The 27122-nt window shown below is 39.8% G+C and overlaps 1 protein-coding gene across 2 annotated transcripts in view; it reads left to right on the top strand.

Moving 5' to 3' along the window:
* The first annotated feature begins 98 nt into the window (after window positions 1–98).
* Window positions 99–27122, top strand: part of POLA1 (DNA polymerase alpha 1, catalytic subunit) — a 310973-nt gene continuing 283949 nt past the window's right edge. For both annotated transcript variants that reach the window (XR_013375181.1, XM_077890067.1), the window contains exons 1-12: window positions 99–257; window positions 5274–5398; window positions 7991–8087; window positions 9100–9180; window positions 16378–16493; window positions 17135–17197; window positions 18031–18123; window positions 18556–18643; window positions 18937–19138; window positions 19227–19405; window positions 25150–25262; window positions 26019–26135. Coding sequence is in view for 1 of the 2 variants with exons in the window: in XM_077890067.1 (XP_077746193.1) it covers window positions 215–257; window positions 5274–5398; window positions 7991–8087; window positions 9100–9180; window positions 16378–16493; window positions 17135–17197; window positions 18031–18123; window positions 18556–18643; window positions 18937–19138; window positions 19227–19405; window positions 25150–25262; window positions 26019–26135 (1317 nt within the window). In the remaining variant the exon portion in view is untranslated. The remainder of the gene's footprint in view (window positions 258–5273; window positions 5399–7990; window positions 8088–9099; window positions 9181–16377; window positions 16494–17134; window positions 17198–18030; window positions 18124–18555; window positions 18644–18936; window positions 19139–19226; window positions 19406–25149; window positions 25263–26018; window positions 26136–27122) is intronic.

Here is a 27122-nt window from a genome sequence, read left to right as displayed (position 1 = left end):
ACTCGAGCTTTTCCCTAAGGGGTCATAACAGGGCGCCAAACCGGCGTCCGCGGGAAGGCCGGGGGCGGGGCGCGGCGCGGCGCGGCACGTCAGTGGCCTTCCGGGCGGAAGTCCGCAGCCTCTGGAGCCTCTGATTGGCTTTCAGCCTGGCGCCTGTCTCGGCCCCCGCGCCAGTTTCGGGCTGCTTGGCGCGGAATCGGGAGCCTGCAGGACCATGGCGCCGGTACACGGCGAAGACTGCGACCTGGGGTCGAGCGGTGAGGGATGAGCCCGCGTGCGGGGTTCGGGGTTGGGAATACAGGGGCCGTGGCGTGATTGCGGGTGGTGAGGGCTCTGGAGAGGTCTTTTTAATTTGGGGTGGGGGGCGCTCGTCTGGTTCGCCTGACGGGTCCTTTTGGGCGCGGACCTTGGTAGTCCCGGGCTGGGACTCACTTGTGTCGGGTGGGGCTTCCTCGCAGGGCCGTTTGCTCCTGGCAAACCAGAGCGCATCCCTTGCAGGGCCTGTGTCAGAGTTGCTCTCCGCACGAGTCCGCATTTTCTTTTTATTTCTTTTGGCCAGTGCGTTCCACGTGCTGGGCACACCTGCATCAGACTGACCCCGATGGGGCACAGTCTTGGTTCAAAGTATCTAACAACTCTTAGTTCAAAGTATCTACCTGAGGGCTACAACGAACGAATGTGAGCTCTTTCTATGAAAACTCTCAGGGAAATGTTTATACACTTTAACTCAGCAGGAGAGCAAGTCTAAGGGCTGTCACCAGAAAATACAAATGTGCCTTGTCTTAGGTAATGGGTTTTTACTTCATGCATTAACAATTTTTTTCTCTCAAATTCTATGGAAAGTTCTTCCGAGTGCTGCATAGAAGTAGTGTTCACAATCTAGTCATCTTTGGTGAAGTTACCCCCCCCACCGAAAAAAATCGAATCAGCTCAGCAGCATTTGGAATGCCCTGTATATGACTCCGTTTTCAGTAGTAATCTTTTATTTCCAAAAATAGAATACAAAAATGTAAATGGCTTTGATTTCTGATTTTTGGACTATGTTCAAGTAAAGTGTGACTTAACTTCAGTGAATGTCTGGTTTAAATTCAGATGCTTCACTTTCTTAGTTCAGGGTACATCTCCTGTCACCCAGATACATCTCCATTAATGAGAACTTGCCTTCTAATCAGTTTCCTTTGCATTCACCTAGTTGTGAATCACAGATACCAATTTGCTCCAGCCTTTCGTTTTTAAGACAATTTGTTTTGGAGAGTCGTCAACCCTGGATTACAAATGGGATGTAGGTTGTGAGTATATGAACAGTCTCTGCAGCTCTCCATCAGTGATTTGCCACTAGGGTTTCTTTCTTCACCATAAAAACTGTACGTCATCTGTGAACATCAAGAAATCACTCTTTGGAAGATGCTGTGTAATCTTGAGTCCCCTCTTAAGTCATGGTGTTGATTAAGTAGTTGCTAGAGACTTGTGACTGGAATTTTTCCCTTAGAGCAGAAAGATTGTTACCTGAAAGACTTGCATGCTAGTGTCTGTCTGCTTTGGGGGAGAATGGGGGTACTTCAGATGGTAATTTTGAACTGAATATTTAAAGTTTTGTAATGGATTTTTTCATGCCTTTTTGTTGTTGTTAACTTATCTACACGAAGCATTGGACACATTCCAAGAAGGAAATTCTAGGTCTTTTTTCCTCTTAAGTATTAGAAGGTGGGGTACCTTGACAATGGCAGTGAAAAGTTGAAAGGTCTGTAACTACCTATTATTACATATAAAAAGGGATCAGGGAGAGTTTAATGATTTTTAAAAAGCAAGTATAGTGGTTTATTCATTTGTTCATTCAGCAAATATTTACTATGTACCTGCTAGGTATAGGCATTAAATGGTAGGTAAGCTGGACATAGTCTTGTCTTCCTGGAGTTGAGATGGTAAAGAGCTAATTGCATGTGGTGCTATATTGAGGCTTCTCTGAGAAAACCACTTACCTTTATTTTTGCTTTCTAAAGCTAGACCATGGTACTTCTGGGTGTGTTGTGTGCGCGCTAAGTGTGTGTGTGTGTGTCTGCCCTACGTCTGTACACACATACACAAACATGAAATGAGATCCTATATTGCTGATACAAAATAAGCCAAGGTCCTTCATTTAATCCTTAACAACTTTATGAAGCAGACACAATTATCCCCATTTCACAGATGAGAATCCTGAGGCTCTGCATTACAGTGAGTCCTTTGGTCTAACCCACAGGAGCCAACTCTAGCTGATGTGAATAGAAAAAGAGGAATTTAAGTATTTTAGGGATTAGAAGGATACTGTGGTGGTCACAGAAACTCCAGGTGGACTTGAGAATCACTTTGGGGGGCTGCTTAGCCAGGAATGGTAATTAAAGTTGTGCCACAGGGGATCCCTGGGTGGCGCAGCGGTTTGGCACCTGCCTTTGGCCCAGGGCGCGATCCTGGAGACCCGGGACCGAATCCCACGTCAGGCTCCCTGTGCATGGAGCCTGCTTCTTCCTCTGCCTGTGTCTCTGCCTCTCTCTCTCTCTCTCTCTCTCTCTCTCTCGGACTATCATAAATAAATAAAAATAAAAAAAAATAAAAAATAAAGTTGTGCCACAGAACTGGTCTAGTGAGGAGGTCATTGTCAGCCATGGCCAAGTACTTGATGTTATAGTTTGTATCTTGGGACATTGCTGGCTGAGTGACCCCAAGTAATCCTCTTGCAGCTGTTGCTATTTCTAGAATCTTCCATTAGCCCATCCACTTTCCTTCTGACACTAGCTTCTGATTTAAAGTCTGAGCAGGTATTCCTACTTGATAGAGCCTGTTTTATATGTTCATGCCCTCGCTACAAGCGTATGTGGGAAAGAGCATCTGCTTTTTCAACTTCTCTAGTGGGACTTGGGCTCTGCATCCCATCAAGGTTTATAAGGAGGGGATTTCACAGACAAGTTCAGGTGCCAGGCAGCTTAAAAAACAACTTGAAGGCACCTGGTCACTACAGCTCAGAGATGTTAACTGGTGGTCTCATGTCACCCAATAAGTGGTGGAGCCGGATTGTGCTGCTTCTCCCTAATCTCCTATTCTCCCACTCTACACTCATGTAAGATTTACCTCCCATACCCACTTCCTCTTGGTTTCTGAATACACCTTGTAGTTTTTTTTTTTAAATAAGAATTTTTATTTTTTTAAAAGATTTTATTTATTTATTCATGAGAATGCACAGAGAGGAGAGAGAGAGGCAGAGACGCAGGCAGAGGGAGAAGCAGGCTCCATGCACCAGGAGCCCGATGTGGGACTTGATCCGGGGTCTCCAGGATCGCGCCCTGGGCCAAAGGCAGGCGCCAAACCGCTGCGCCACCCAGGGATCCCCACCTTGTAGTTTCATCCCTTTGTAATTAGGCTTATGCTTTTTTGTGTGCTTCTGCCCCTTTCCGCCCTATATTCTGGTGGCGAAATTCTAATGGTCTTTCTGGATCTGTGTTGGACACCTTCCCTGTGAAGCCTGTGAATTTCTCAAAGTTAGCAGCGTTCTTTGTTGTGTTTCCTCAGTACCTTGTCCTTGCCTCTTCTATGGCACCATGTCTGTATGATGGTGGGAGCCTCAGCTCCTTTTGCTTTATTTGACTGGGAGCCCCCTTGAGGGCAGGCAACTCTTCCTTTCTGTAATTGTAGGAAAGAAACCTGTAGAATGGTACATTGTTGCCTGTGAAGTAAGTCCATTTGAAGAACTATAAATTTTGTCAAGAGAGTCTATTAAGGAGTCAGTGGCATCTTTAAGGGAATATACTGAGGCCAGCTTTTCACTGTCAGTAGTCATGTCCAGTAATCCCCTTAACCTTTTCATGTAGACCTGCTTGTGATTTTTTGAAATCATTTGAGTGACACCCAAGATTTTGTGGCTGTCATCTTTAAGTACATGCATTCCTTAATTTTTACTTAATGCCTTTCTGAAAATGGATTTACAAGTCAAATACGAAAGTCAAACAATAGACTGAGATGTTCAAGAGAGATTGTTTCCAGAAAGCTAGGGGGAAAAATGATCTCTATGTTTCACCTGTAAGATTTAGTTATCAACAGTTTATTTTCAGCATTTGGTACATGTTCTTTAAATTGCATCTTCTATTTCAGTCAAACACGTTGTCCATCAGTTGAATGTTGTTATGAGTATTCCAAAGGGGTTGGAGCTTTTAGGATGCATCTTATCAATCCTTCTTTTCTGTGCCTCCTTCTTTTTATGAAATAATTAGCACCAAATACAATAAAATACTCAACTTCACAGACTCAGATGGCGATCATGCTAAGCCAAAACTCATGGCTGGCAAGCAGCATGGTCTCACTTGACTTGATTATTCATCATCTGGTAAACGACTCTCAATTTTGTGGATGATTCATCATCTGGTAAACGACTCTCAATTTTGTGGATGATTCATCATCTGGTAAACGACTCTCAATTTTGTGGATGAACTATTTTCAGTATATATATGTGGTGGTCAGTTCCTAATGACCAAAAGCATGATTACTTCAAAAGTTGAATGAACACTGAGGCATTCTGGTATTCCATTAATTTTTGACAAAATACATTTTAATCTTTGTAATTTTGCACTATCACCCTATGTCCTAACCAAGTGAATGAGGCCTGGAAATCAGTGAAGGAATCAAGAATCTCTTCAGAGCCCTGTGTGTTAAATTCTCCCAACCGCCCACTTTATCCGTGCTTTGAAATTCCAAATACTTCATCTGAACCTCTGTTAGGGCATGTATTCTAAAGATTGTTTTTGAGTTAGTTACTACTTATCTCCCATTTTAGATGGTAAGTTTTGTGAGTACAGAATCTTTTTGTCTTTCAGAGAGACTAGTACTTTACTAAGAGCAGGTGCTCCTTTAAAGCCTTTCAAATGTTGATTAATAGAACACAAAATGAATTGTACTTCTTTTATAACTCTACTTATGGCCTGTCATTTCTAATGGAAAGGTTATAGATTAATGGCTGATCTCCTTTCTTTATTGTCTCTGCAAGATACCAGTTGATTTTGAAATTTTCCTCTTTTTGGAGGAAAAAAGTAACAGTTGCTTCAGTTGTTTTAACTGGGTCTTAGAGAAAATTTCTGGAGTCACAGGAGCTGTGTGAACTTGTCCTTCATGAACCATCTACAGTATGAAAACTAATCATTTCTATAATACTGAAATTGTGATACTATTGACTGGGAACATTCCTGTTCCTGAGAGAAGATGGCTGACAATTTTGTAACATCTCATGTAAACTTGGCTTTTTTTTTCAGCTGTGTCAGATTCAGGGAGTTTTGTATCTTCTCGATCCCGGCGAGAAAAAAAATCAAAGAGAGGGCGTCAAGAAGCTCTAGAAAAACTGAAAAGGGCTAAAGCTGGTGAGAAGTATAAATATGAAGTAAGTAACCATTTTTTTCTTCTCCTTTGCTTCATTTAATTCATAGCCTGTAGGTATTTTATGTCCCCTTTGTCACTGATTAGAAATACCAATATATGTTGTACTTGCAATAGTTAATTTCTTACTATTGAAAAAGTGTGGGCATGAAGTACATTTACACATTTTGGCAATTACTTGGCTCTTTAAGTTCCTGTAAGGCACTTTACAGATGCTGTTTTTTTCCTTATTAAGCACACTGCATGGGCGCCTGGGTGGCTTAGTCTGTTAAGCATCTGCTTTCAGCTCAGGTCATGATCCCAGGACCCTGGGATCGAGCCCCACATCAGGCTCCCTGCCCAGTGGAGAATCTGCTTTCTCCATCTCCCTCTGCTTCATCCCTCTGCTCTCACGCTCTTTCCCTTGCTCACTCTCTCAAATAAATAAAATATTAAAAAACACAACACACTGCAGCTGTGGTAAATTTCATAGCTTTGTTGGGGGAACTTAGAAATGCTTTTACTTTTAAGATATTGAGCATTCTAGCTAAGCATGACTTCTTGGAGGGAATTGTTTTTCCTAATTTCATCTGTGGCAGGTGAGGACTTGGGTCTTACTTCTGCTGTGTCCTGTGTGTAAGATTGAATGTGATGCCCTTTTGACCATTTTCCTCTAACCACTATTTATGGCCTGTAGCTAAAACAAAAAAATCAGAGTGGTTACCATCTATACAGCATTGTCTGGCATCACCTTCAATGTGTTCCTTGAGTGTCTCAGCTGCCTCAGGGCTAGAAAGTGATTAATTAATACGAGAAAAAAATGATAACCGCAACTGCTGTACTTTTTTATCGAACACTGTTCTAAGTGCTTTTACAAATATGTTTATTTAATCTTTCCAATAATTATGAAAAATTAGATACTGTGATTAACAGCATTTCATAGGTGAGAATTCTGAGGTCACAGTGGCAGAGCCTGTGAGCACAGGCAGTCTGGCTTCAGAATATGCATATTTAACCATGGCCTATACTGTGTTGTGCAATTAAGAAAGTGGAAGAGGATTTTTGTCATTTGGCATCATTCGCTCGAGTTAAGTGAGTCAACCAGATCACAAAGGGTTGCTAAAAGGATTATAGTAAAGCAGGGATAAAGCATTTTTAATGTAAGTACTCCTATAAAGGAGTTCTGTGGGGGCATTTCAGATGTTGACACAATGTGACTGATTTCCCTTTAACCACTCATGTTAATTGCATGGCTCTAAGAGTTCATACTGAGCAGTAGCACAGTTTTTTGACATAGAGTCAAAATGACTTTTTACTCAAAATGATTTTCTAAGGTAGTTTTCTGGTATCTTTTTGATAGTATAGAAGTGAGTTACTTAAATAAGAGACAAAGTATGCCTAATGGACTTCAACCAACAGAAATATAATCCTGCAAGTTCACTTCCTCTGCCAAAAGAAAATTGGTCAGTATAGTAATATTAATTGGGCTCATTTGTGTTTGGGTTGTCAAAAAATTAATTTGGTAGGGCAGGTAGTTTCTATTATCAAATGGTGAAAGGCCGAATCAACATTTGCCAGTGATCGCTATAGAACAGATTAAACAGCAGGCGAAAACTAAGCCTGATCCTGTAATTGTTATAAGTCTTGTAGCTGTGGCAGGAGTCCAGTCAGCTCTGCCCATTGGGTTCTCAAAGCTCTGTGTCCAAGCAATTTTTCCTAGAGTCTTAGTTCTTCAGCTGGAGTTATTTCCTTCATCCCTTACCCACTTGAACTCTGGAGAGAAGGGGGGAATTTTTAATCGGGTATCTAGGAGTTCTAAGTGGCCCACCAAATTCTGAGTTGGCAAGTTGCTATTACTATGGCAGCTGAGGTGGTGTGCCTCTGTCCTGCTTGTTGCTTAAACTGTGAAGTGGTCTGCTCTATTCATGCCAGTAGTTAACGGCCCTCTGGAAGTTTGGGTAGCTCATGTTATTAGAGGACTTGCCCTTCACATAGCTCAGCATTTCAGTCTCTGCAGTCTCAAGACCTGAGAATGGTAAGAGATCAGTGGTAATACAAATAGGGATCACTCAAAAATTATTTCCTGTGTACCTATAGAATATAGAGTGCGCTTGTTTTGCTGATTTGGGGGAGGGGGATAGGTGGGGCAGAGTTTCCTTTTAAACTCTATTTGGTTGATTGAATTGTTATTAAAATTGCCAGTGTGCAGGGCAACATCAGCTAGTGGAGAGGGGGTTGGCATGCCTTGTGGGTTTGCTAAGTATTGGAGAAACCAGTCTAGAAGTTAAAAGTGAATAATCCCCAAAGCAGCTAACAAAGAATTGGCTATAATTCAGTTTGTTTTTTATGAAGTAGATGAGTAATTGATGGTGTGACAAGTATATTATGCTAATGGAATCATTTAATATCTTGTGTTAACACCCACCTAAAAGGAATACTAAGTTAATTGATGTCTATTTAAGGAAAAACCCGGTAGTGGTGTTGAATGTCAGAACTCATGATATGGTTGCAGCTACTCCTTCAGGCTGCCATTCCCATTTCAATTTGACAATTTTTCATCAGAATTGTTTAACACTTTCACTCCATTTGAAGCTTTCTCAAACTTGTATGATTGCAGGTTGAGGACTTCACAAGTGTTTATGAAGAAGTTGATGAAGAACAGTATTCGAAGCTGGTTCAGGCCCGCCAGGATGATGACTGGATCGTGGATGATGGTATGTGGGAAGAAATTCCCTTCTAAGTATTATGTTAGTTTTTGTTGAGTCTCATGTGGTGGAGTTGCTGCTTTGCATGAGCAGATGTACGACACTGTTAAAATGATATTGGTTCAGATTTTTCTCAAATACATTATTTGAGAATGTGGAGGGAATACAATAGAAATTTTATTCTGGGGTATTTTGGAGAATCCAGACACATACCTCAGGATATAGTGTAAATCCTCCAGGAAACGACTCTGTAGTAATTGGGATACACCACATACCTGTGGGGTATCCTCAGGTGATGTGGTGTTGAGAAAACTGTCTATTGAACAGAGTGGCTGTGACGATTACACGAAGCTATATGTGTGAAGAGTAACTTGGACAGTCGAAAGCACAGAGCAGAGGCTGGTCCTGATGTTTTTACAATCCATGTAGAAAGCTCACTGGTTCCTGCTTGTCAGGTATAACTTCTTGGGCATGCTCCTGCAGACCACAGGTAGTGGTATAGACTGCACCTGTAACCATAATTGTGTTTCTATTTCTGTAGTTGGACTCAGCTCTATTGCCAGTTTTCCTTCATAGACTGAAGTGCTTTTCTAGGCCTGTGTAATCTCTATTCTTTTGCTTTTTATTCTTTGGGTAGAATAAAACTACTCTTAAGCATCCCGTTGTGGCAGACTTTGATGCTGTGGGCCAAATCATTTCCCTAGCTCACCTAGATGGGCATAGCATATATCCTTTGGTTTTGACACAGCAGACCTGCTGTGTAGATGCTTATGTTTCATCTGATACCCGTCTTAACAGGATTCTGCTGCATTTAAAAATGGCACAGCCAGGAGAACATCTGAGTAGGTATTAGAGGTGTTTTTGTTGTTGTGGCTAAAATATACTGGCCACTTTTAGAAACTTGGTCCCATTTTAAATTTTGTTCCGCGGGCACTTGACGGGATGAGCACCGGATGTTATGATATATGTTGGCAAATTGAACTCCAATAAAAAAAAATTTAAAAAAAATTTGTTCCTGCAGATGGTATTGGCTATGTGGAAGATGGCCGAGAGATTTTTGATGATGACCTTGAAGACGATGCCCTTGATTCTCATGAGAAAGGTACCCATATTTTGTTTTCAAGAATGCAATTTTGAGATTTACAGAATCACAATTTGAGATGACTTAGTACTTTGGCCCAGTTTCCTTTAAAGGAAAAGGACTTACCATAATTGTTTTTAGGTGTAGAATATGTCCTAATACTGAGAAAAGCATAGTTACATAGAAAATTAAATGTAAAAAGCAAAAACAATACCACAAAATGAGGTTTAATGTCTCTATCATCCAAAGAGTTTGCTCTTCTATTTATTTTTGGATTTTAGTTCTGTGGTCATTTTAGACTTGCTGATTTTGAGAGCTGCAGCAATAAGTGATGTCTTTTAATTCCTACTGAATTGATGTACTTAAAATTTTAGCTCTTTGATAGTAGTACAGTACAATAATAAGGTTTAGTAATCAACTTGCTTTGTCTAATCAAAATTTAAAATGATATAAATGAATGGGTTAGATTTTCTTAGCTACATAATCATTGCAAAACATTTTTTTTTTTTTTAGTAAACAAGCCTGATTTAGTTTCTGTAAAATGTGAAGGGGAAATTATCTTTAGTATTTGTTTTTTTGATTTACTTCATTATTATCACCAAGTGTAGATCGTGGGTCAGCAAACTCTGGCCCACTCACAGCCAGTTTATTTTAAACAGCTTTATTGAGCTGTAATTCACATTCCATACAATGCACCTATTTAAAGTGTACATTTCGATGGTGTTTGCTATAGTCACAGAGTTGGGCGGCCATCACCACAATCAGTCTCACATTTTCATTACCCTAGAAGGAAAGCATGTCAGTTACTGTGTAGCTCCCTGCTCAGAATGGTTTTTTCATTTTTAAAAAGAGAAAAATGCAAAGAAGAACATGTAATAGCACCAGACAGATGTGTGTGGCCACGAAGCCTAAAATCTGTGCTATCTTGCCCTCTTCAGAAAGTCTGGACCCTAAATTTTCAATGTTTTCTACATTTGTTTACTTTCTTTCTCTTCCCCCCTTCCCAACTGTATACACACAGACTTTATTTTAGGTCAACTTATTGAAAGTAAGTTGAAAACACCATGACACTTCCCCTCTATATGCTTTATCAGTGACCTCCTAAGAACAAGGATGCTTGTCTTCTTAGCCACAGTCCCATTCTCATAATGTCATCTAATATCTTGGTTCATGCTAAGATTTCTCATTAGCCCAAAATGATCGCTGTTTTTTCAGATGCAGAGTCCACTTTAGTTTTTATGTCTCTTGAGTCTTATTTAGTGTAGAATAGCACCATCCCTCTCCTCATCCCCCTCGGGCTGTGTGTGGTCTTTCATGACCTTGACCTCTTTATTTTTATTTATTTATTTTTTAAATATTTTTTTTATTTATTCATGAGAGACAGAGAGAGACAGAGACACAGGCAGAGGGAGAAGCAGGCTCCATGCAGGGACCCTGACGTGGGACTCAATCCCCGGTCTCCAGGATCAGGCCCTGGACTGAAGGCGTGGCTAAACCGCTGAGCCACGCCACCCAGGATGCCTGACCTTACCTCTTTAAAGGGACCAGGCTGATGGTGTTGAATGTCCTACAGTCTGGGATTTGCCAGATTACTTTTTGGTGTGTAGAATCCGGTTAAAGATCCTGACAAAAATACTATATAGATGAAGTTGTGTCCTTCCCACTGATCATTTCAGGGGCATATAAGGTCACTTTGTCTCATTTTTGGTGATGCTAAGTTTGATCTCTTGGTTAAAATGATGTTTGTCAGATCACTTATAAAGCTACGTTTCCACCTTTGTATTAATGTAAATATGGGTGATAATTTGAGACTGTGTATCTTTTTCTCACCAGCTATCACCCAATGCTTTCAGCATCTATTGATGATTTTTTTCTCTCCTTTTAAAAATGATCACTTTAAACTCCTGGACTGAAAATTACTGTTACAGTTCATTATCCATTGTTACTATTTGTCTTTTTGAGGTTCAGAGTATCCCACATTGACAGTGGGAGCCTCTGGAGCTGCCTCCTGTGTCCTTTTGACAGGACCCCATCAGTCTTTGAGCATTTCCTTGCTTCCTGGGCCAAAAAAAGTATTTCAGGTTCCCCTTGTAGTAGTCCTGTTCCAGACCTGGAATCAACCATTTCCCCCAAGAGTCCCGGCTCCTTTACTGAGAAATGGTATTCAGATGTGGGAGATGGATGGTACTCATTGCTATTGTGGTGTAACAGTTTCTACACACTTTTGGTGATCAGAATTCAGAGATTTTATGTAAATGTCATGGTTTCATACTTCTATTTTGATTCAAATATAGCACCACAGGTTTCTTCATCTTACCCAATTCTATATTTGTATCTCCCTTCAACCCTAGTGAAAAAACCCTTGTCCTCTAAAATAGACACAAAATAATTTTAGAAGTTTTAGAACTACTAAACCAACATGTCTACTGACAACCTTTCTAAATGAACTTTATAATTTCTTTGCATTTTTTTCCCATGTATCTTGGTAAAGGTGTATAGTTAGAGAATTGTGTTTGAGAGGTGTGTGAAGTAATTTTTTTGGTATGCTGTGCTATTTTATCAGTTTACTCCATAGGTTCGTTTGTGTTTGTATTCAAATTATGGTTTTAAAAAATCCTTCCGTTTTAATTTTATTTTCTGAATATTGTAGAACATTTTTATGATTTCAAAATCAAAATGATAGAGATTCAGGTAAATCTTATTCTCATCCCTGTGCATTCTACTTTGTTTCTACCCATTTCCATAGGTAACCATTTTTAATAGTTCTGATTATACTTCGTGTTTTTCCTTTTACAAAAAAAGGATGTGTGTATTTTTTATATGTGAGATGTTATTTATTCATTCATTAGTTAAGTTAGAATATGGGGATTGTCTTCTTTGTTTCTGCCAACCTGTGTTAACGTAGGAACTCTATACAGTGGTACTGTTTGGTTGCAATGTGGCTGATTGCATATTCCTAGTTTGTGTGTGTCCATGAAGAAGAAAATGAAAGGAGCCTGTGTTTTTTTTATCTCCCCGAACTGAGGAGGCCTTTATTTGAGTTCTGGTTATTTTGTTCATTACCTGTATCATTTTGAATGATATACTATCACTTACCTGGACATTACTTTTGTTGGCTATAAGTTAGGTTGCACTGGACCAGAAGGGTCTTGAGAAAAGGACCCATGTGCTAGTCATCTCAGTGCCAATCACAGTAGCAAGTACAGAGAAAATATGTAGCATTCTTTGTATTTCCACTGTCATCTTGTTATCTCTTCTCAGTTATACATCAGTGAAGAGAATGACTTGGCATTCTGGAGGAGAGCCAGTCTTAGAAGTCTTTTTCCATGCTTTGTCACCATTCACCCACAAATTCCCACTGTTTCAGTGTCCCTCAGGGGAGCCCCAAAAGGTCTCAAGATTCTAGGAAGGGAACTGGAATTTTGCAAGCAACTTTAAAGACTTAGAAGAAATTGTGCAGTTTTGCATAGATGTGAAAGGACAACTCTTTATGGTGTGGCTCCAATCCCTGACATGTTTTTAAATAGAGACAATATTAACTAAGTCCTAATGAAAAATTAGTAGGAAATTGAATAAAACAAACAAGCACTAAAATTGTAGAAGACTCTACATCAGATGTTGACTCCTATTTTCTATGTTTCTTTTTGTCCTTCTCTCTAGATACTACTAACCTACAATGGTGAGATTAAAGCCTGCTTATGAAACCTTCCTGGCTATTTCAAACCTTATTGACCTTCTCTTTTGATACCCTGTATTAGGATGTGTATTTTGTATTCTAAACATTTTGGCCATTAATTATATTGTTTTCAAACTGCCAGATGATCTCAATAAAAAATTATTTCCTGTCCTATATTTTTCACAAATGTCCTACAATTTTTTTCATTTTTAGGCACATGGAAAAAGGTGCCCTTTTTATTGTGGCTAAATACACATACCGTTTATCATCAGTGACATTTAATATATTAGCAGTGTTTGTAGCCATAACCATTATCTAATTTCAGAACATTTTTATCACCCTGAGTGGATATCCATTAGGCAGTCACTCCCCAGTCTTCCTTCCCCTATACCCTGACAACTACTAGTCTTTCCGTCACTATGGATTTGCCTATTTTGAATATTTCAGGTAAATGGAATGATAAAATATGTGACCATTTGTGTCTAGCTCCTTTTGTTTAGCATGATGTTTTCAAGGTTTTCCCATGTGTTGTAGCATGTATGAGTACTTCATTCCTTTTTGTGGCTGAATAATATTCTGTTGCATGGATAGACCACATACTGTTTATCCATTTATTTGATGATGGAATTTGGGATGTTTCCACCTTCTGGTTTTTGTGAATAGTGCTGCTATAAACATTTGCTTGCAAGTTTTGTTTGAACACCTCTGTTTTCAGTTCTTTTGAGTACCTACCCATGAATGTAATTATGTGTATATATATTTTTTACCTTTTTCCTCACACAAAAGATATTTTTCTATAGAAGCTTTTGTACTTTGTTTTTTTTAATTAACAAGATATCCTGAAAATGATTCCATATTATCACCTAAAGATCTTTTTTCTTTTTTACTTGTTTCTAATATAGTTGCATAGTATTTTACTGTATAAATGTATGATGATGGTGTATTCAAATGGTTTCACTGAGTTGTCAAGTAGATTTTCAGTAATTTGCTTTTACAAATAATTCTGCATTTAATAACTTAGTGCATATGGTGCTTTCCTCAGAAAATTCCTAGGAGGAGGATTGTTGGCTCAGAGAGTAAAATGTACATGAAGTTTTATGAGATATTACTATAGTTTTTGTTCCATCTTACACTCCCATGATCAATTTGAGTTCGCATGTCCTAATAATTTATACTCCTATGGCCTTACCAGCAGAGTGCCTTGTGAAGTTCTTGGATTTTTGCCACTCTGATACGTGAAAAATGACATCTCAGTGTGGTTTTCATTGGCATTTCTTTTACACATGAAGTTGAGCATCTTTTCATAAAACTTAATAGGTGCTTGTATATTTTTTATGTGAACTGTATGTATGTTTTTATTGTGTACATTCCTTTTGGGTTTTGGGGCTTTTTAAATACCAGTGCCTTTTTTTTTTTTATCAGAGAGATCAGTCCTTTATCTGCAAAATACTGTAAAAATTTTCTCATGTTTTGTATTTAAGTTGTTTTTGTTTTAATTGAATATATCAGTTTTGTTTTCTTGCAGATGCATTTTGAATCAGTTAGAAAGATTTTTCCCGTACCCGGTTGCAAAGGAACTTGCCTTTTTTTTTTTTAAGAGATGGAAGCAGGGAAAGAGAGCAAGAGGGAGAGAGGCAGAGGGGGAGAGAGAGAGAGAGAGAGAATCTTAAGCAAGTTCCATGCCTAGTACAGAACTTGACATGGGGCTTGATCTCAAAATCCTGAGATAATGACCTGAGCCAAAACCAAGAGTGAGAGGCTCAACTGACTGAGCCACCCAGATGCCCCAGAACTTGCCTTTTTATTAAAGTCTTCCATATTTTCATTTAAAAATTTTTGATCGGTGATTTATTTGGTGTTTATACTGACTGCTTGACAGATAGGTAGCCAACACCCCTTATTAAAAAGTTCATCTTCGGGGTGCCTGTGTGGCTCAGTCAGGTGTCTGCCTTTGGCTCAGGTCCTGGTCCTGGGATTGAGCCCTGGGTCAGCCTTCTTGCTCAGCTGGGAGTCTCCTTCTCCCTCTCCCCACCCCCACTCATGTTCTCTCATTGTCTCTCTTTCTCTCTCTCTTTCTCTCAAATGAAATCTTTAAAAAAAAGTAGTAGACATTTGTCATTTTTTTTAAAAAAGTCCATCTTCTACCCAGTGATATGAGATGCCATGCCACCCTTATTATGTGCTAAATTCTGTAAGAAATAAATAAGTAAATAAATAAATAAATAAATAAATAAATAAATAAATAAATTCTGTAAGTAATTCGGTCTTTTCTGGATTCAGTTCTCTCTTTGTCTGGTTTGAGTAGTATTAGCCACTACCACACTATATAAGCTATTTATTCAAGATCTTTTTGAGGTAGAGATTTCTTTGGAATGAATCAGAGAGAGTAAAACTGACAGTATTAGAAGAGTTTGTAGGTGATTTACACATGGCCATGAGAAAAAACATGGCACAAGATGTTCTTTACTGAGCAGATGTCTGTGCCATTTAGTGTTGTTACAACATACTGTGTATGTGGTTGCTGGTCCCAGAAGATGGAAATTAGGATGTTATACTACCATGACTGGTAATCCTATTTCTTCATAGTTTTCCTGCCAGATTCAGGATAGCACTAAAAAGTTGATCTCCTGAAGGCTGCTAGACTAATCCCTTGGTTCCAGATGAGCTTGATCATTTTATTTCTGTTAGAAAACAAGTCCCACCTTTTAGAAAGTTTTATTCTCACTAATAATAGCCATTAAACAGTCCTACTTAATAACTTATTCTGGTACTTAACTAGTATTTCATCATTTAAAAAAAAAGATTTTATTTATTCATGACAGACACAGAGGGAGAGGCAGAGACATAGGCAGAGGGAGAGAGGCAGGCTCCCCACAGGGAGCATGATGCAGGACTTGATCTCAGGACCCTGGGATCACAACCTGAGCCAAAGGCAGACACTGAACCACTGAGCCACCCAGGTGCCCCATTTCATCATTTTTAAAAGATTTTGTTTTGGGGGCACCTGGGTGGCTCAGTCAGTTGAGCATCTGCCTTCGGCTCAGGTCATGATCCCAGGGTCCTGGAATCGAGCCCTGCGTCAGGCTACCTGCTCAGAGCCTGCTTCTCTCCCTCTCCCTCTGCCTACCACTCTGCCTGCTTGTGCGTTCTCTCTTTCTCTCTCTCTCTGCCAAATCAATGAATAAAAATCTTTTTAAAAATAAAAGATTTTATTTTTAATAATCTTTACACCCAACTTGGGGCTCAAACTTACAACCTGGAGATCAAGAGTCTCATGTTCCACCAACTTCACCAGTCAGGTGCCCAGTCATCAGTTTTTATAATAACATTTAGCTTAAGTTTTCCTGAATTGAGCTGTTTTTCAAGATTCTTCCCTGTCTACCATGGATAAAAAAAATAGAAATATTTTTATATTTTGAATTCTTTGTCTTTTTTCTCATTCTCCTATACAGACTCCTGTACAGACAGCAGGTGACTTGGCTTTTAGTTTTCCATAATGATTTGTGCTGGTACGTGTTTATAAATAAGTTATATTCCAACAGGAAAAGATGATAAAGCACGTACCAAAGACAGGAGGAATGTAAAGAAGGCTGCAGTGACAAAACCAAACAATATCAAGTCAATGTTCATTGCTAGTGCTGGGAAGAAGACTACAGATGTGAGTTTCATGATTTTCTTTCTTTTTTTAAAAAAAGATTTTATTTATTTATTCATGAGAGACACAAAGAGATAGGCAGAGAGAAAAGCAGGCTCCTCACAGGAGCCTGACATGGGACTCAATCCCCAGAGCGGGATCATGCCCTGAGCCAAAGGCAGATGCTCAACCACTGAGCAACTCAGGCATTTCTGTTTTGTGAGTTTTTATATTTTGTCTTTTCCTTTGAGAAGTAAATTTAGTATTTGTACAGATAATAGGTGCTCAGTGTATTTGAGCTCAGATATTTCAATTGTGTTTTCCTGATTTCAGTCATGAAGGTGGATGGATGTAGATTTCTAGATGAATTTAGGCACCTCGTTGTTTGGAACTTGGAGATAGAAAAGTGAATGAAAACCTAAAGGATAACGAGTGTGTTTCATTGATTAGCAGGAGGATCATAGAATGAAGGTAAAAACAGGATGGGAGCCTTAGGTTTAGGAGTTACATGTACACAGGTGGCTGTTAAGATATGTGAACAGTAGATTCACACTTAGGACTGAAGAGGCAAGGACTAACTGGTTGGGTTCTTTAACAGACACATGGTCTGGGTGCAAACATGAGGTTCAGGGCTTTCTCATTCTGCCTCTCTTTATAATTTCCAGAAAGCTGTAGACTTGTCCAAGGATGATCTGCTAGGTGACATTCTACAAGATCTGAACACTGAGGTAAGTCATGTTCTGGGAGTTGTCAAAGAAACAATTCAGTAATTTTATTAAACAGATGGCTGTTAGAATATTAAAAAAAACTCGACAATACTACCACACACACCAAAAAAAAAAAAAAAACCCACAACCCCCTCCCCCTCAAAAGAAACACCTCTCCAAATTGGTTTCTTACCACTTTAGGTGAGTAGTTTCCAGCTGTTACAACCTATGCAATTATGTTGACAGGGCTGCGTGGGGATGTGTTAGAAGCAGTAAGAATACACACATGAGTCAGTTCTGGGAATGCACACTGCTTGTGTTGCTGCAGTGTATGTTCCCGAAATAGATGGAAACCTGTCAGTCTGCACAATCAGGCATGAGATCTTCATCTTGAATTCAGGGGGGGGTGAAAGAAGAATCAGTGAGCTGTCCCTGAGAGAACTCAGAAAGGCTCAGCTGCTCTGGGAATTAGCAGTTGGGTATTTCACATGAAGACTAAACTCATTTAGAGGTGTGTTTCTTTCTAAGTACCTCTTGATTAAAACAGCTAACATGAACACCGTGTAGTTCTATCTTGACAGTTTTTAAATGTAATATCTTGGAAGGATAGGGGAAAAGTATGTTAAGTTGTAAAAAGAAAAAATTGGTGAGAGGTGGATTTAATATCTATTCTGGTTTTCTAGTGAGTGTGGTATTGTTGCTATAGTAACTACAGTACATGAGCATAGATCTGTGGGGGGAGCCGGGAAGGAAAAAAATGCTTTGCTTATTGGGCTTCAGTGGGGGGAAAAATGTACTTTTTCTGTCTTGTGGTAAGCCAAGCATGGCAGGGAATGTCTTACTCCTCCTTTTAGAAACCTCCAGTAACTCCACCACCTATAATGATACCAAAGAAGAAAAGATCCATTGGAGCTTCACTGAATCCTTTCTCTGTGCACACCCCCAAGGTAAAGTGTGTGGAGATACTTTCAATCTTGATTTATATTATTGCTTAAAACTTACTTTGTTGCTTTTCTATATGAGGGAAATGCTTTTGAATTTGTTCTTGATTTTTGTTTTAAATTAGGACTCTCGTTGCATTATATAGTTTCATGTATTTCAAAAATAGCATGTGCCTGGTTTTTTCATAGTAAGTTTTTAGTTACTAGTATGTGTTTATTATAGGCATTACAGCTGTGCTAAATGCAATAATTTTCTTCCTGGAAACAAGTATTTTTTTGTAAACGTAGGTAACAGTAAAATAATGGAAGCCGTTACATTAATAATACATAGAATTGTTGTATAAATGGGAAACTGTCATTTTCTCTGGTCAGGGTAGGACACTTGGATATTTTCTGATACGCAGAGCTAACTGACTGAACATTTAAAAATATTTACAGGCAGTTCCTTCAGGAAAGACTGCTTCCCCTGTCTCAAGGAAGGAGCCTCCATTAACTCCAGTTCCTGTAAAATGTGCTGAATTTGCTGGTAAGTCTGATGTCAGGCAGACCTGCAAGGATGTTGAACAGTTGCAAAATGCTGTCAGAAATGGAGGCCCCGTGAAAAAGGAAGTGGAGGTGATTATGAAGGTATTCTGATAGCAGGTTTAATTGTTAAAGACTTGAATCCCTAGCAGTAAAAGTTAAAAAACATCCAATTTGAGATTGAAGAGAAATGCAAATGCAGTGTGGGAAAAAGAGTAGGCTGCTGTTGCTGTGCTGGGGAGTCCTTTGTGTTCCATGGCAGCAGTACATGATGGGAATATGTGATGACGCCTACAGGAGAGCCGGTGCCAGCGTTGTGTATAGATGACAAAGAGGACTCAGGAGCGATGGATTTTGAAGATGGTGACTTTGATGAGCCCATGGAGGCTGAGGAAGTGGATGTGGAGCCTGTGGCTGTCAAGACTTGGCACCAAGAGAGTGAGCCAGCAGAGGGGGTGAAGCATGAGGCAGATCCTGGGAAAGGGACCACGTCCTACTTGTAAGAGCATTTTATGACTTTTCTGGCAAGTAGCACTACAAATTACTCAGTTGGATTTTGAAAGGTTTTCAAAATGTAATTTCTGCAGAGGAAGTTTTCTCCCAGATGTGTCTTGTTGGGACATTGATCAGGAAGATGACAGCAGTTTCTCAGCCCAGGAAGTCCAAGTGGATTCCAGTCACCTCCCCCTGGTGAAAGGGACAGATGAGGAGCAAGTGTTTCATTTTTATTGGCTGGATGCTTATGAAGATCAGTACAGCCAACCAGGTAATCATATGTAGGGTAACTATATGTCTTTAATACAGAATAGTATCTTTCCCTTAAGTGCTTTAGTGATTATAATTGTCAAAGGCTCTGTCCTCACATACATGTGTAGTAAGAGAGCACCATTCATTCACTGTAACGTGTGTGGGCAAGCCCGGATGAGAGGAGCTGTGGTATGAATAATCCTTAAAAATGTTTTTTCCGGGGGGATCCCTGAGTGGCTCAGCGGTTTAGTGCCTGCCTTTGGCTCAGGGTGTGATCCTGGAGACCCGGGATCGAGTCCCACGTCAGGCTCCCTGCATGGAGCCTGCTTCTCCCTCTGCCTGTGCCTCTCTCTCTCTCTCTCTCTCTCTCTCTCTCTCATGAATAAATAAAATCTTTTAAAAAAATGTTTTTTCCATAAACCAGTTATATGCGATTTTGGAATGTGTACTTGTAGTTCCCCTTCGATGTATCTAAAGTTGTAGTTATGTGCTTTATTTTAAACGGAATCAGTCCTTAGTTTGTTTCTTTATTCGGCAAATTGAACCCCTATTGTATGCCAGGCACTGAGATGGTGCGAACAAGCCAGACAAATTCCTGATCCTGATGGAGCTTACACTCTTGTGGGGTGGGAGTGGGTGGCGGAAAAATGGGCGATAAATGAGGGAAGTTCGTAAATGGTGTGAAGGCATTTAGGTGGGGGATGGCCGAGGAAGGTCTGTCTGAGATCACCATTGGACTGAGATTTGAGGCACATGCTGAGCTGAGGAAAGAAACCTTTCAGCCTGAGGAACTGGTGAGCGTAGAAGCTGTAGAGAAAGGAGGCCGATGCAGTTGTAGCAGGGTAATCACAGGACAAGATTGGTAGAAAATGAAGTTGGAGACGAAGGCAAAGTGCAGATAACGAAGGACCTTGAAAGCCATATTGAGGAATTTAGCTCTTACTCCCAGCGCAGAGTGGGAAGTGGTGGAGGATTTTAAGTGCTGGTGGAGTGGGGGTGGTGGTCGTATGGTTGGGTTTACAGTTTAACAAGAGCCTTCTGGTTTGTGTGGAGAACAGTGTGTGTGGGGAGAAGGGGAGACTGGAACCGAGGTAGTGGGGAAGCCCTGGAGATCAAGCTGTTCAGGGAAGGCATGCCAGTTACTTGGCCTAGTGGTGGCTGTGGAGGAGAGAAGCGGATGCATCTCACATGTATTTTGACATGAACCTGTCAGTGGATTGATGTGGGGGCTCACGGGAGGAATCAGGGATGACTCCCAGGTCCTCCTCTCAGTGAACTGAAAAATGTGAATTCTGACTCAGAGATAAGCCAGGAGGCTCTCGTTTCCTTTTGTACTCCTTGAGCCCTTCTTCACCACAGGCTGGGAATTCCAAGGTATGTCCGATTCATACAAAAATACCATACGTATCCTGAAACAGTTGCCTTTATTCAGATCTGTGTCTGGGTGTGCAGGTAGATGGAACTGTGTAATTTCTCCAAGCGGTTTCCTGGAGGCTGCAAAATAGGGTATTAGTAAAACAAGCAATGAGTAAGAAGACTAAGTATTAACCATCAGACTTGAAGGCCGGATTTACCTTAAAGATAATCAGGCATTGACCTTAACTGGAAAGTTGTTACCATCTCCCTGAAGGGAAAGCAGAAGCATTAATAGGCTTCAGCATATCAAAGGCACAGGAAACTTCTGCGCAGCCATTTGAGTAGCCAACTGCCATGTGTTAGTTTCTTAGGTAAAGAATAAGCCATTTTAGAAATGGTATCTACAAGACAAGATAATTTGGTTAGACCTTCTCACCTCTTTGGATACGTCTTTGTTATTCACCGGTGGAAGGTAGACTGGTGGGATTGTGTGAGGCTGAACAAGTATTTCCCATCCATTGCCGAGACCCAGGCCTGCCCGGTTGTATGGCTTCAGGGGATACCATTTTTTTAAAAAGATTTATTTTTATTTATTTATGATAGACACAGAGAGAGAGAGAGAGAGAGAGGCAGAGACACAGGCAGAGGGAGAGACACAGGCAGAGGGAGAAGCAGGCTCCATGCTGGGAGCCCGATGCGGGACTCAATCCCGGGACTCCAGGATCCCGCCCTGGGCCAAAGGCAGGCGCGAAACCGCTGAGCCACCCAGGGCAGGGAATACCATTTTCACATGTGCTTTATGTGTTTTAAGCTCCCTGGAGCAGAACAACACTGTGGGGCTTGCTGGAGTGGTGGGGCTGCCCTTCCCAATACTAATCCCTTGACTGTTTTCATTTGATGCTGAATTTCATTCCCTGTCTTTGTTAATGGTCTTATCAAAACCAGAAAATTGGGAGCAAGCCTTGAGTGCCCCTTTCCTTCACATTCTTCGGCAAGTCTTGTTAATTTTCGTCTCCTAAAGTAGAAAAGCTGTCTTCTCTCTCTGCTTGCAGCTTCCACCTCTGATCCCTTCTTGCCTACTGAAACCATTGCACCAGCTTCCTGAGGGAATCCCTCAGCTGTCATCCGCTACATTGTGGTCAGAGCGATTGCTCAGAAGGGTGGCGCTGACCACATCATTTTCTCGTTTAAAAAAAACAACTCATCAATAGCTACTGCCTGCAACCTAAAAGTTCAAGTTCTTTAGCAAGGCTTCTGATACCTGCTGTGTATGACATTTGTGTTCTAGAGATAGTTCTGCGCATATACCTGCTGCTCTTTATGCCATGTCCCTTTACTCATTGTGTTTGACTGGAATGCCCTCACATGGAATGTGTCACGCCCTGGAAGTTTTCCTGATGCTCCAGATTGGCCTAAGGGCCCTTGCCCTGATACCCCATCATACCCTTTCCCGTCAGTCACAGTGTTTGTCATACTATTTTATAAAGATCTGTTTCTGCATTTTTCTTGCCCCAAAGCTTTTTTTTAAACTCCTAGATGGCTGGTACTTTATATTTTCAGCTTCCAGCATGGTCCAGACACCTAGCAGGTATTTAATAAAATGTTTAGTGAAATAAATTGCACGCGATTGACAGTCCTTTAGATGCACATGAGAGGTTTCAGAGAGCCCGAAGTGTATTCATTCATTGCTCTGGCTGAGGTTGCCTCTTAAAGTCTTACAGTGATGTGGGGAAGAATGGGTAACGTGTAGAGGTGGATGGTGCCCCCCCACCCCGTTAATCCACATATAAAGCATCAGATTGCCCAATGTCAATTGCCAAGGATTAGAACCTTAAGAGACAACAGTCATCTTTCTTTCCTTTATAAAAATGAGTTCATTATTTTTACCTTTTATTTATTGGTTGATAATCTTATTAAAAAGTCATTTTGCAGGACAGGGTCTAGAGCTGCCCCGTCCACTGTGGTCCTGTACATTTCCACATGTAGCTCTTTAAATTTAGATTTAAATTAAAATGAAATAAAATTTAAAATTCAGCTTCTCAACCAGTAGCCACATTTTTTAAACTTAAATTCAAAATGCTTTAATAGTTGAGTGTGGCTAGTAGCTATTATATCCATAGATGGCATAGGTAACAACAATTCTATCATCACAGAAATTTCTAATGGCTAGTGCTCATCTGTAGTAGTAGTAGGTGTTGGAGGTTAGGATTGAGCCATTGAAGCATTGCTGTATTAGGAAAGCAACCAACTTATGATATGTATTGTTACTGAATTCCTGATACTACCATAATCAAGGATAGGCCTTTTCAACCACTGTTGGAAAATATTTTACATTTGAAAGAGGTACTAGTCTGTTCTTGGCCGATCTTTTAAATGTTATGGTAAAAGGAAATTTCTAGTGCTGGAGAAGGCCTCAGACAATCTAGTGTAGTTATAGAGGAGGAAGCTAAGGCTCCAAAAGATAAGTGGCCAACCATTAGTGGCAGAGTTCTGGGCTTCTCACCCTAAGTCCACTATGCTGTTCTGTGGTACTTCTTAAGCTGTGTCCTCTGTGATTGATGCCAACGGGTTAAAAAGGATTTTTTTTAAGTCCTTTAATCTCAGGGGGTTGAACAGTTTCATCATGATAGCAGGTAATGATCACTGAGCCTTGGTGAAATCAATGCTGCTAATAAAAACGAAGTACTCCCAAAGACCCTGTTATTGTGTCTCACTTTCTTCCAGATTCTAAGTAAGTCAGTTGTTGCTGAATGCTCCATAATTATGAAAAGAATCTTACTCTTTGCATATGGGAAGATATCCTGTCTTCATTATGACTTTTTCAAGGTTGAATAATCCTGACTGCACCTGGTTTCAGCTAGTAACTTTGGGGGGAATGTAATCTTTGTTTACCATGATCTTTTTGTGGCAAATGAGGCATAAACAGTGTCAAATGTGTTCATGAAGTGTGATATTAGTTTGACTGTTAAATGAGCTATTTGAATCTGTGAATCCAATATTAGGGTCTTTATTTTTCTTTGCATGGGATTTTGTTTTCTCGTCTGTAACTGTTGTGAGGATGACTTTTAATTTTCTGAGCTCCTGTGATTTTTTTTTCTTTTTTAATCATTCCCCACAGTCCTCCCTTCCCTCTCCCCTTCATCCCCCCCGCCCCAGCTGAAAATCACACAACTCTTTTAAGAATTTTAATCATCTGCAGAAATGAAAATTTTTAGATGGTCTTATTTCTACTAGAATGACTGACAAAAGGAAGCACTGATGAGCTATCTTGTGAAACTGGAGTAATTGGCCTTGTGAACAGTAGCCTTTGCATGTGCCAGGATTTTCGTAGTGTCTCAGACAAGTGGCTGTGTTGAGTGGCTATGTTGATTACTGCTGTCTAATTATGCACAGAGCTCAGGATTTTGCACAGTGGCCATCTCTTAGGTTGACTATCAAATCTCTGGAGTCCTTTCTTGATGTCCAGCTTTCAGGAACAGTGACTTGATGTCAATTTAGAAAGGCTTATTTTTAATTTGTGGTATATATTACATAGGAATCTCAAAAGGGACATGTCTGCTAATTTGGTTATTATAACATTTGTTGTACAGAAATAGAAGAGCAAGGAACATGACCAGTACTACCTATCCAGATTTTTAAGTAGTCTGTGAGGTAGAAAGGGTAAACTATGAGATAATAGTTGAGCCTTATTATTAGATATTTATCATTATATGAAATAAGGTATATGACATCTATTATGTTTTTTCTAAATGCAATTTTGCGTATAGGAAAATTGATGTACCATACAAAGTTATTCTTATACATGAATATTAATTTTTATTGGTAAGTACAGGTGCTAAAAAGCAATGTGTAGTATTCTCACACTTCACAAGAGATTTAAATAGGCGATTCATTGGAGAATAGTTTGCTTTGTTTCTCTTAATCTGGGTAGTCCTGGTTCTAGGGAAGTTCTTTTCCCTACACTGACCTAGGGTATCTCTAATTTGAGCTATGTCTACACTTAGCTGGGATGTGTCTCCAGTTCCCCAGGGTTTCTGCACTCACCTGGGGTATCTCAGTATTTCCTCAGGTGTGTGTCTACTTGGACTTGGGATGTCTCCCCAGTAACTGAGGTTCATCTCCATTTACCTATGATGTCTCTAATTCTAGGGAAAATCTTGACACCAAGTTAGAGAATATTCTGTCCTCTGTCATCTCCATGGTTACAGGTTTTACTAGTGTGATATTGTGTGGTATAAGTACTGAGTAAGTGAACTGGGCTTGCAGAGTGGGCAGCAGATACAAATTTACTGTAAAAAATGTGTCATGAAAGCATAAATGTCTGGACACATACAGTGAGCCTTTATATTGCCTCTTGTGATATAATTGAAATGTTTCTTTTCTCACGGTCCTCTCTTACTCTTTTAGGTGTGGTATTTCTGTTTGGCAAAGTTTGGATTGAATCTGCCAAAACCCATGTGAGCTGTTGTGTTATGGTGAAAAACATCGAGCGAACACTCTACTTCCTTCCCCGAGAAATGGTAATTGTTAGTGGTTAGCCTCTTAATTCCAAGTACATTGTATGTTCTGCCACCAATCGTAGTCTTCACTGGGGCTATGACTTACCCATAGCCTAGATGCTTCTTTCTTGCTGTCTGCCTAGTAACCATTGGTTGTCAGCAGCTCTGTTAGAGGCTGGGAGAAATAGAGAATGGAGTAAAACTGTGTTTTTTGACCCATTACAGTGTCAAAGTGTGGGTTTTAGTGTATAATGGTATCTTCTCCCCCACCCCTCATTTCCATAGTAATCAGGATTGGGAGTATATGGCTTTAAACTGTCACATGGCATTTGGCCCAGTTGTCATGCTTCTGCTGTGCAGGCAGCACTGTTCCCTCCACGGCCGTTGAACCAGCTTAGCTATATTTGCTCCTCCTTTTTAAATTACGACTTAGCATCCACACTCCCCTCCTAAGCCCAGTCCCTCCCCTGAGATCTCAGTTGAACTGTGAATGTGAAGCTTCTTGGTCAGGATTTACCACACTATTCTCCCATTTTGTAGAATCAGTCATTTTTATCTTATGTGCTTTTATGATGCCACTGGGAAGATTTGGGCATTGGGGTTAGTATTTTTGGGGGTCTCCTGGTATCTTTGAACTCCTCTATCTATAAGACTGTTCTTCTAAATGTTTAAATGGCGGAAGCTGAAAATTGAATTAGACATGGGTTTCTTGTTGTTAAAAAGATCTCATGTACAGATACTTTTTTTCCCTCCCCTCTCCTCTCCATGGGAGAGCAGAAAATTGATCTAAATACAGGAAAAGAAACAGAAACTCTAGTTACAATGAAGGATGTTTATGATGAATTTGATGAGAAAATAGCAGCAAAATATAAAATCATGAAGTTCAAGTCTAAGGTTTGTATTTGGTGATAATTTTTTCCTGCTGTTTTTATTTGTTCATTTCCTGACTTACAAAATAATTACTGTATATCTTCTTTGCGAAAAATGTCTTTTTTGTGGCTATAATTCATTGGAAATTTCATAGGTATGAATGTAAAACTAATACGTAAGATTGGTAAAACTATTTTTTTCTCTTGGAAAATAATTTTCGTGAATTTGAATAGAAAGATAATACATAGTAATCATACTTGCAGCATATCTTGTATTCTTTTTCTGAAATGGAGAAGAAATTCTTGTGATCTTGTTTTTATTAGTTATTGGCAGGTTGTTTTGGTCTGAAGGTTAAGGTTTTATATTTAAAAATCAGGGACTATGATGCTGTTTCCGATAGAATAAAAATCTTTTATTTATGTGTTACATATTGATTGGTCTTGATTTTAGTGCAATAAAGGACCACCTTTGGCCATCATCATAGGAGCTTGTAATTCAGGATACTTTTAACAGTGATTGCAGCAAAGGGAGGATTGAGTTGCTGAAGATAAGGTTAATCATCTTAACTATTTGAGCTTTGAATTATGGCTGATGGATAAATCCTCTAAAATTCTAGAAATAGTGTGGTATAATGGTAAAGAGCATAGATACTGGGACCAGACTGCTAGTGCTTTCAGTCCTAGCCCTAGGACTTTGTAGTGTGTGACCTTGGAGAAGGGCTGAGTGACTTTCCTGGGCCTATTGTTCACCTGAGAAATTGGACCCTATATCAAGAGTTGTTGGAAGAAAAAAAAAAAGTTCTTGCAAGAATTAAGCCATTGAATTCTTATTAGGTGATTAGAATAGTCCGTGGTACTTAGTAAGCACTCAGTAAATATGAGCTATAATTTTAATGCTAATATTAATTCTCCATTCAAGATGGAGTTGGTTAGTATCAAAGAGTAGCAAATGATTTAATACATTAACATTATAAATATTTTTAATCTTTTATTGCCCTTCTTGAATGCAAAC

This window comes from Canis aureus, chromosome X (genome assembly GCF_053574225.1).
Source record: "Canis aureus isolate CA01 chromosome X, VMU_Caureus_v.1.0, whole genome shotgun sequence".
Taxonomy (NCBI): Eukaryota; Metazoa; Chordata; class Mammalia; order Carnivora; family Canidae; genus Canis; species Canis aureus.
The sequence above is the reverse complement of the archived record's forward strand: the minus strand, read 5'-3'. Positions and strand labels throughout refer to the sequence as shown.